General features: G+C 46.7%; 2 protein-coding genes across 2 annotated transcripts in view; one reads left to right on the top strand and one right to left on the bottom strand.

Annotated features, from left to right (window-relative positions):
• The window catches only part of hapln1b (hyaluronan and proteoglycan link protein 1b), a gene marked incomplete at both ends in the record, with an annotated part of 14,713 nt that extends 12,696 nt beyond the window's left edge, over positions 1–2,017 (top strand). The window contains 4 exons of the mRNA XM_079235268.1: positions 101–264; positions 598–796; positions 881–1,183; positions 1,728–2,017. Coding sequence (XP_079091394.1) covers positions 101–264; positions 598–796; positions 881–1,183; positions 1,728–2,017 — 956 coding nt within the window. The remainder of the gene's footprint in view (positions 1–100; positions 265–597; positions 797–880; positions 1,184–1,727) is intronic.
• A 3,559-nt stretch (positions 2,018–5,576) lies between these two features.
• vcanb (versican b) overlaps positions 5,577–10,000 on the bottom strand; it is a gene marked incomplete at its 5' end in the record, with an annotated part of 22,957 nt that continues 18,533 nt past the window's right edge. The window contains 5 exons of the mRNA XM_079235266.1: positions 5,577–6,950; positions 7,035–7,217; positions 7,588–7,732; positions 8,928–9,010; positions 9,824–9,982. Of these exons, the coding sequence (XP_079091392.1) occupies positions 6,766–6,950; positions 7,035–7,217; positions 7,588–7,732; positions 8,928–9,010; positions 9,824–9,982 (755 nt within the window). The 3' untranslated portion in view covers positions 5,577–6,765. The remainder of the gene's footprint in view (positions 6,951–7,034; positions 7,218–7,587; positions 7,733–8,927; positions 9,011–9,823; positions 9,983–10,000) is intronic.

Below are 10,000 nucleotides of genomic sequence, written 5' to 3'. Positions count from 1 at the left end.
ATCATTGCATGTACCAAAATCCTAAACTATTGCTTTAAAAGTTTGTATTCTGAAACCAAACGCCGGTCCAGTCGTTGATGTTGTTGTGTTGGTTCTGCAGAGAACGGGCCTCGGCTCTCTGTGGCGGCGGAACAGATGAAGGTCGTGTCGCGGCGAGGAGGCAACGCCACGCTAACGTGCCACATCCGGATGGACCAATCACTGACTCCCAGCCGCAAGATGAGGATCAAATGGACCAAGCTGACCTCAGACTACCTGAGAGAGGTCGCCGCTCATTTATAGATATAGATATATATATTACTATTAATCTGTGTAGAGTGTCGCGAAGATATCGTGAGGATACGTTGAACATGGCGATCACATTTCTGTCTGTAGATGCTAAACACTGCACCTTTAAACACTAAGAATGGGGTCTGTAATATGAAATATTATATATGTATATATATACATATATATATATATATATATATATATATATAAAAATATATATATATATATATATATATATATATATGTATATATATACATATATATATATATTATGTATATCTTCACTACAATGGTACAAACGGACCGGTCTTCTCCGTCTCGTTCCAGGACAACGTGTTCGTCGCCATGGACTACCACAAGCGGAGCTACGGCAGCTTCCATGGACGCGTGCATCTGCAGGGCTCCTCCCCCATGGACGCCTCCCTGGTCATCAGCGATCTCACCCTGGAGGATTATGGGAGATATAAGTGCGAAGTCATCGACGGGCTGGAAGACGGAACGGTGGTGGTGTCCCTCGACCTGGAAGGTGAGCCGACTGTTGGACATGAGGAGTAGGCGTCTGTTGAGGGTCACGTCACTGAGCTTATTCTGCCCTCTGCTCCGTCTGCAGGCGTGGTCTTCCCCTACTTCCCTCGCCTCGGCCGCTACAACCTCAACTTCTACGACGCCGAGCGGGCGTGCCGGGACCAGGACGCCACCGTGGCCTCCTTCGACCAGCTGCACGAGGCGTGGCGGGGGAAGCTGGACTGGTGCAACGCCGGCTGGCTGAGCGACGGCTCGGTGCAGTACCCCATCACCACCCCCAGGGAGGCCTGCGGGGGCAAGGACACGGCGGCGGGGGTTCGAACCTACGGCGTGAGGGACAAAGAGAAGAACCACTACGACGTGTTCTGCTTCACCTCCCACTACAAGGGTAGGGGAGGGTGTGTGTGTGTGTGTGTGTGAGAGAGAGAGAGTGTGTTTGTGTGAGAGTGTGTGTGTGTGTGTGTGTGTGTGTGTGTGTGTGCGTGTGTGCGTGCGTGTGTGAGAGTGTGTGTGTGCGTGTGTGTGTGTGCGTGCGTGTGTGTGTTAACACAATTGAAAACTACTTTGTTGCAAGTAGAAGTACATTTAACAAAATGTTTAAATACACCATTACAAGTAAAAGTAGCTATAACACAATTTAAAAATACTGCGCTACAAGTAAAAGTCATGCATTTATAATTTCTACTTGTGTAAAAACATAAAGTATTACCAACTTAATGTCCCGTTGGTGTGTTGATCTGGTGACATCTAGTGGTGAAGCTGCAGATTACAACCAACTGAAAACATGAAGATGAGAACTCGTTCTGTTGGTCCCAGAAACCTGGTCCCCTCAAGTCACCTCGTACTCTGAGAACTGAGTTTCTTTCTTTGAGCAGATGAACAAACACGGCAGGACTTTTATTCTGAAATGCGTTGGTCTCTTCCTGTCGCAGGGCGGTTCTACTACCTGATCCACCCCTCCAAGCTGACCTACGACGAGGCGGTCAGGGCGTGCCAACAAGACGGCGCTCAGATCGCCAAGGTCGGCCAGATGTTCGCCGCCTGGAAGCTGCTGGGCTACGATCGCTGCGACGCCGGCTGGTTGGCCGACGGCAGCGTCCGTTACCCCGTGTCCCGCCCCCGCCGCCGCTGCAGCCCCACGGAGGCCGCCGTGAGGTTCAGCGGCTTCCCCGACAAGAAGCACAAGCTGTACGGAGCGTACTGCTTCAAGGGCCACAACTGAGCTGCACACACACACACACACACACACACACACACACACACACACACACACACACACACACACACACACACACACAGGCATGCACACACACTAGTGAACACATTCAAACTGTGATGCTTTATAGAAACCGTACGACATTGTTAGCTGATACTCTGAAGGATAGTTTACACATATTTAAGGTTCACATATGAGAAGAAACCACACGACTGAACTGAGATCAGTTTCACAGCAGAAGGAGACTCGTGGGCGGATGCTTCGGGCACTTCCTGTGCTGAGGGAACAGCTGTGATAGTGATGTCATCAGGTGGTGTGATGTCATCAGGTGGTGTGATGTCATCAGGTGGTGTGATGTCATCAGGTGGGAGCACGAGGAACACAAGGTGCTACGACCGGTGCTTTGTACTTCATCAAGTATTTTATGTTTTTATACCAAACATCTAAAGAAAATCCAACATTGTTTATGTTTTCTAAGTAGAATGTTATTATCTAGAAATGTACTTCTGTTTGTGACTATTTTTTTTTTTTGTATACTGTTGAAATATTGACATTATTATAATTTCTTTCGTCTTATTGGCCGAACTCTCCTAGTCTCTTTGGTTTGTTTACATGAAGCGAAACAGAACAACGGTGGAATGAAGAGCCTCCAGGATACGGAAGAAGACTTTTGCACTGAGGCGAGTCGTCTCGTGGGCAGCAACACAAAATGTTTGGCGTGAACAGAAACAGCTGTTCCTCGCTGTTCGGCTTCACCTTTAGACTTCAGAGCATGTTTAGCTTCTATGAGCTCAAAGCTCTCAGATCGGCTCTGGCTATCTAGACCTCCATGTAGCGCCTTGAAAAACTGCTATTTTTGATACGAATACTGTAGTTTCTTATAGCAAAAGAGCCCCGATGTGACCTTGATGTGACCTCGAGCCTCCATATGTAACGCCACTGATCTGACTCAAGGGATCCCGACGTTAACGTTAAAGTTCTCACTTTACTTGATCGCCGATTTTTCCTTAATCTAAAAAAACTGCATTCAAGTCCTTTGTCGTCACAGACTTTAGTGAACTTAACTAAGTATTTTACGATCTTTTCCTGAACCTAACTAAGTAGATTCCTTTAAATACAGAAGTTTATTATTGAGTCATTTAAAAAAGAAATCCCAGATTTCCAGCGTACGATTAGCGAAGGAAACCCTTTGTAGCTAAATCTCGGCGTAACGTACGAATGCTGAGGTCACCGATGGGTCTCGGCCAGACCCGAGTGAGCCCGGCTCCCCGATGGCTGTCGCAGCTCTGCAGAGGATCTGACCCGCTGGGCGAGGCAGAAATAAAACACAGCCAGCGACCGGTCGCTGCTGCTGGAGGCTCTGGGCTTCTCCACGGATCCAGCGTTAGCGTTAGCTCTCCGTACGCGGTCCCAGCTGGCCCCGACTCTGGTCGAGGTCATCCACTCGGCCCGGCGTAGAGTTCGCTTGGCTTGGCTCCGCCTCCGACGCGCCACCGACCAATCAGGCCCACCGCTCACTGAAGACCAGCTGGGCAGACTGGCTGAAGCTGTGGGAGACCGAGCGCCGAGTCTTCTGCAGGACTGCGACGCTCAATGATTTGTTGCTTTTTTTACTTGTGTTTTTGTCCGTTGTTGCAAAAACAGTTTGCAAACGATGTTGAGTGTGAGTTTGTTAAAGGGTTTAATTAGTTTGCCATTCTGGGAGAAACCACCTCGCAGCTCGTAGCTTCCTGTAAAACCAGGAGGTCGTGGCTCGTTCTCTGGAGAGAAGCTGACACTGAGAGAACGTCTCGGTTCAGTTGCAAAAGAAAGAAAGGAGTTTGAAAAGCAGTCTACAGTCAGGACACCTGTTGACAGTGTGAGGACGTAGGGTTCAAGAAGTGCAGCATAAATAAAGTGGAAGTGACACAAAATATTAACAGAAAAAAACATGCATTTACCATTTCACTGAAGGGAAAAGAAGATGTCGCTTTAAGAGAAGAGCATATATTTCAGTTTGTGTCCAGATTAAAGAAAGAAAGTCAATTAGTCAAACTAAAACAACACTTTCATATCTCTCCGTTAAATATGAGGCTTCAGACGATTAGCTTAGCTTAGCATAAAGACTAGAAACAGCTGTTTCCACCTTTATGCTAAGTTAGCGCCTGCTAGCTCAAGCTTCATATTAAGCGTAAAACACTTCTCAGCGATTATATTTCCCAAAATGTCAAACTATTCCCCCTAAACCTCCAGAAACTTCACATCTTTTGCATTTTATTTTGTGTATAATCTGACCAGTTTTGCTCGTCTTGTTGAAAGCTGCAGCGTTTAGAGGAATCCTTCGGGACCCGACGACAAAAGGACAATAAAACTGTACAAGAACCTGGACTCTGCCTCCGTCTCTTCATTGAGTTCTCCTATTATCCTGAATGCATCACGCTGCATCTCAGCCAAAGAGATGATGAGAGGATGTGATTGGCCTGCTGGCTATCAGGTGGAGTTCCTGGGGGATGCAGTCATGTTTCCAGAGACACGAGGCCATTCATGGTGCTGCTGGCTGCTTTCAGGAGATTTTGTAACTGAAATACAGCACGTTGCCCAAAAAACACACAATGCTGTTTTTAGGACCCGAGTGACGGCATGTTGGCGACGCATTGCCTCTTCTGCCGATTCATGTTCCAGCCAAGTAGCATGGAGGTCGGGAAAGAGTCAACGGAGTGCAACTCTATGGGTTTTGTTCTTTTGGTTTTGTTGCCTCAACCTATAACTGTTTGTGTTGTTGCCTCCATCTAAAATAGTTAGTTTTGTTGCCTCAAACTAAAATAGTTAGTTTTGTTGCCTCAAACTAAAATAGTCAGTTTTGTTGCCTCAACCTATAACTGTTAGTTTTGTTGCCTCAAACTAAAATAGTTAGTTTTGTTGCCTCAACCTATAACTGTTAGTGTTGTTGCCTCCATCTAAAATAGTTAGTTTTGTTGCCTCAAACTAAAATAGTTAGTTTTGTTGCCTCAAACTAAAATAGTCAGTTTTGTTGCCTCAACCTATAACTGTTAGTTTTGTTGCCTCAACCTATAACTGTTAGTTTTGTTGCCTCAACCTATAACTGTTAGTTTTGTTGCCTCAACCTATACCTGTTAGTTTTGTTGCCTCAACCTATAACTGTTAGTTTTGTTGCCTCAACCTATACCTGTTAGTTTTGTTGCCTCAACCTATAACTGTTAGTTTTGTTGCCTCAACCTATACCTGTTAGTTTTGTTGCCTCAACCTATAACTGTTAGTTTTGTTGCCTCAACCTATACCTGTTAGTTTTGTTGCCTCAACCTATACCTGTTAGTTTTGTTGCCTTGGCAAAAGTATTGATGAGTGAGTTAAAGTCCTCAATGGGCTCGGAGCAGAGCGCCACAGACAGGAAGTCAGAAAGTATTGAGAGGGAAAACAATATGTTGTTGGTTTTGGTCTTTTCACGAGTTGACAATAATAAAAATATAGTCTTCATAAATTGGTATAAAATGAAAGCACAGGTTATGTTGTGATGAAGCTGAGAAACGACACTGAAACCAAGATGATGGCAATCTTTTGTTTTTACAGCAACTGAATGGAGAAAGAAACAACGATTACATGAACATAAGCTCTTGTGCCACAGAAACAGTACAAATGCATAAGAATAACAAACAATGAGTCAAAAGGAAAATGCACCAAGAACACGAAGAGGAGGTCCAACGCACAAAGGTCACACCGAACTAATCTTGTTGCACATTTTTCACATTCCCTTTATTTGTTGGATTAAAATCCCACATTCCAGATCTGCAGCAGGAATTAGCAATTATTGAACCGTTGAGCTCGTAACTCAAAGATGCAAGAAATGTTTTGCTGGAGAATTCGTTGAATTGAAGACGAACCTCTTCCTCTCCAATGACCTTCATCCAACATTCATAGTTTTAAAGTATACAATAAGTTAAATTCATATGGCTTCATATAGTATTTAGAATATATATCCTATGATTAATAGCACACGCTATCATAATTAATATTCTCCTCTTGTGCCGCCTTTTATATCTCCCTTTTGTTTAAAAAAAACAAACTGCAGCTAAAATATTTTGTACAAAAATCTACACGTGGATTCAGCCAGTAAAAATGATCCAAATGAGCAAACAAGCCGAGACTGAACCAATCAGGAAATGCCCTCTGATAATAATTTAAAGTGATGAATTCATTCTCTTTATAGTGGAGAGACTTAACACTACTGGGAGGCTCTGATGGACGCTTCACTGATGAAGGTCCCTGTGGAGTCTGACACATGGAGCCATGTTTTTATGGGCTCTTTAAAATAGGATGGACTGGGTTACGTTGCCGATAGAACGAACACAGTACCCGATACCTGGAACCTCTTTGTACCCAAATGTAGTTTGATCACAAGCGCTCCTCAAATAAATGAGACCGCAGCAGCAACTTCCATTCACACGCCGGGGGTCCAATGAGGTGCTGGTATCGGTTCCCTCTAAGGGTACTGGCACTGTTTGAGCGAGACCGGGCCTACTTTCAGGTGCTCAGATAATTGTTGACCACTGATTGGTCAGCGCAACTTAAAATGACAATTTAAAGATGGCGGGTTTGTGCAGGACGTCCATGTGCAGCACAAACCGAGGACCAGGACCAGGACCAGGACCTGGGCCTGGAGGAACACGGCCGTCCTCCTCAGAACCATCGACAGACAGCTCAGCGTCTCTCCGTCTGTCGATGCCTCTGGACCGGCGGCACCGCTCAGCTCGTGGCCCTCAGCGTCTCTCCAGGTCCTCCGTCTGCCGCCTCTTCTCCAGGCTCTTCTGCTGCGGCTCCCGGCTTGGGTCGGGTTCCTGGTGACTCTCGTAGCGGTGGATGTGGAGCTCAGGTTGCCGGTTCTGTTGCTCGTTGCTCTGGTTGTTGCGCCGCCGGAGAGTGAGAGCCTTGTGGTAGGTCGCGGCTGAGAAGACGGATCAGACAACAAGAAGGTTAAAGAGTGAGGAACCACTAGATGCTGAGCAGCCTCGTGACGCTCAACACTCACGGCTGGTGCAGGTGACTTTGGGCGCGTCCCATTGGCCGTCGGCCTGGCAGTACACGGTGGGGGCGTTTCTCTGGATGAAGCCCGGCCGGCAGTGGTAGCGGAGCAGGGTGTTGATCTCGTAGCGAGATCGCACCGCCCCAAACACGTAGGTGTCCTTCACCACGGGGGGCGGCCCGCAGGAGACTGAGGGAGAGAGCAGGACGCTTACACTCCAGTTACGGGTTTTATGGAGCAGCTGTGAACGCACCACGGAGGTTATAACACCCCATAAAGTGATTAAAGCAACTTGTTTGATCTGTTTTCAGCTGCACTGACAACAGTTCAACTGTGAACGGAAAGATGCTCAAATAAATTGCACCATTCAGAAAAAAAAATGGTGCATTCATGGACAATCCGACATGTTACAATTGCTAGTAAGCTGTTTTAAAATGTTAAAATGATGAGAGCAGCTGTGTATTTATGTGTATTTCGGTGTGTTTCTGTGTGTTTCTTTATATTTCCGTGTATTTCCGTGTATTTCTGTGTATTTCCGTGTGCCTCCAGGTGGGCGTACCTGTGCCCTTCTTGCAGGTGAAGGTCAGGTGGTAGTTGCAGGGCACGTCGTTCCACTCGCCTCCCTCGTGCCAGATCATCACCACACAGTCCTCGCCCGACTGGAAGAAGCTGTCCGGCTGGTTCGGCCTCCAGTGGTCGTATTGCTGTGACATAAACATTGAGACTTTCACGAGGACTTCCTCATGACTTCCTCCTGACTTCCTCATGACTTCCTCATGACTTCCTCCTGACTTCCTCCTGACTTCCTCACAACTTCCTCCTAACTTCCTCCTAACTTCCTCCTGACTTCCTCCTGACTTCCTCACAACTTCTTCCTGACTTCCTCACAACTTCTTCCTGACTTCCTCACAACTTCCTCCTGACTTCCTCCTGACTTACTCACAACTTCTTCCTGACTTCCTCCTGACTTCCTCACGACTTCCACACAACTTCCTCATGACTTCCTCATGACTTCCTCCTGACTTCCTCCTGACTTCCTCACAACTTCCTCACAACTTCTTCCTGACTTCCTCCTGACTTCCTCACGACTTCCACACAACTTCCTCATGACTTCCTCATGACTTCCTCATGACTTCCTCCTGACTTCCTCCTGACTTCCTCACAACTTCCTCACAACTTCCTCACAACTTCCTCACAACTTCCTCATGACTTCCTGATGATTTCCTGATGACTTCTTCATGACTTCCTCACGACTTCCTCACGACTTCCCCACCATCGCTGCGCATGTGAATAACAGCCAGAACAAGTGTTTTTCTTAAAAAAGAAAACAGAGTAAACGTGATTTCGAAATAGCTTCAATGTTTTGTAAATTATCCGATTGAATAAAAAATGTCTCAATGTCGTCGTCATCACCTTAAAACATGGGACAGTATGATGTTGTGTCCCTGTGACGATATAAAGAGAGGGGTGTAGTTCCCAGAGGGAGCAGGCGGTGGCGCTGCAGAGCGCTGTGCATGAGGCCGTGTGAGAGGGCGGGCCTTCCTGCTAAGTGACAACACATTGCCCAGCAGCTCACATTGCTCAACCGCTGAGCGACGTATTGCGTCATCGGGACGGAGAAAATAAAAACAACTCATGTTTCAAGTTCCTGCAGAAGATGAAATGTGGCCTCAAATGATTCTCAAACAAATGATGTGAATGTCAACGCAATAAGCTTTGCTTCATCTGTAAAACAAAACTCTCTCTATTGTCTGTTTACATGACTCAACTTCTCAGTCTGGGTTCTCTTTGATCCAGTCTGTCTCCATCTCTATGAAACCAGAAGGGTTGCCAGGTTCCCATTGGCTCCATCATTTCTCTCACGTTGATTATTAACATATATTTATTCATGAAGCTCACCATGGGGTTCCCGTCCGTCCACCTGAAATCTCTCTCGAACATCTTGTCGCTCAGGCCGAGCCACTGGTAGTCGCTGCCCAGACCTGCGGAGGCAGACACTACTTTAAAGGCTTTTACTGATTTACAACTTGGTGGAACATCAGTAAAGGAGTCGTCACGTCTCCGTTCCCCAATAAAGCGAGAGCCGGTTTACGTGAAGCTCTTTGTTTAATCTGTGTGCTTTTAACGGCTTTAGAGAGTCGTCCGTTCATCAAGATACACTTCATGTCTACAACAATCAGCTTCAGCTACGTGGGGCTGAGGTTGGGAGTCTTGGTTCTATGGTAGAATCCAATGATGCATCATGGGAAGTATTATTTAATAATGAACGTGAATGCATCCAACATTTATTTACTAACGGCCCACTGAAGTATAAAACGGGGGTTCCTGCACCCGAGTGTTTACACATGAAGCATAGACTTCTATACAACCATAGGAGTCGCCTCCTGGTGGTCAGGAGAGAGAATGCAGCTTAAACACATGAAGCATAGACTTCTATACAACCAGAGGAGTCACCCCCTGGTGGTCAGGAGAGAGAATGCAGCTTAAACACATGAAGCATAGACTTCTATACAACCAGAGGAGTCACCTCCTGGTGGTCAGGAGAGAGAATGCAGCTTAAACACATGAAGCATAGACTTCTATACAACCAGAGGAGTCACCTCCTGGTGGTCAGGAGAGAGAATGCAGCTTTAACACATGAAGCATAGACTTCTATACAACCAGAGGAGTCGCCCCCTGGTGGTCAGGAGAGAGAATGCAGCTTTAACACATGAAGTGTAGACTTCTATACAACCAGAGGAGTTGCCCCCTGGTGGCCAGGAGAGATAATGCAGCTTTAAGACGCCTTGACTTACCGTTGACGAACAGCTGCTCCTCCTGAGACAGGACGCTGGCCAGGTGGGCGCCGTGCATCCGGCACTCCCTCTCAGCGGCGTCCCACGTCCGCCGGTGGGTGACGTACTTGTAGCAGTGAGACTGAAACTTCTTCCACCCGAACCCACAAACCTCCGTGTCTGCAGGGAGGAGAGAAC

Source organism: Taurulus bubalis, assembly GCF_910589615.1.
Source record: "Taurulus bubalis genome assembly, chromosome: 19".
Taxonomy (NCBI): Eukaryota; Metazoa; Chordata; class Actinopteri; order Perciformes; family Cottidae; genus Taurulus; species Taurulus bubalis.
The sequence above is the reverse complement of the archived record's forward strand: the minus strand, read 5'-3'. Positions and strand labels throughout refer to the sequence as shown.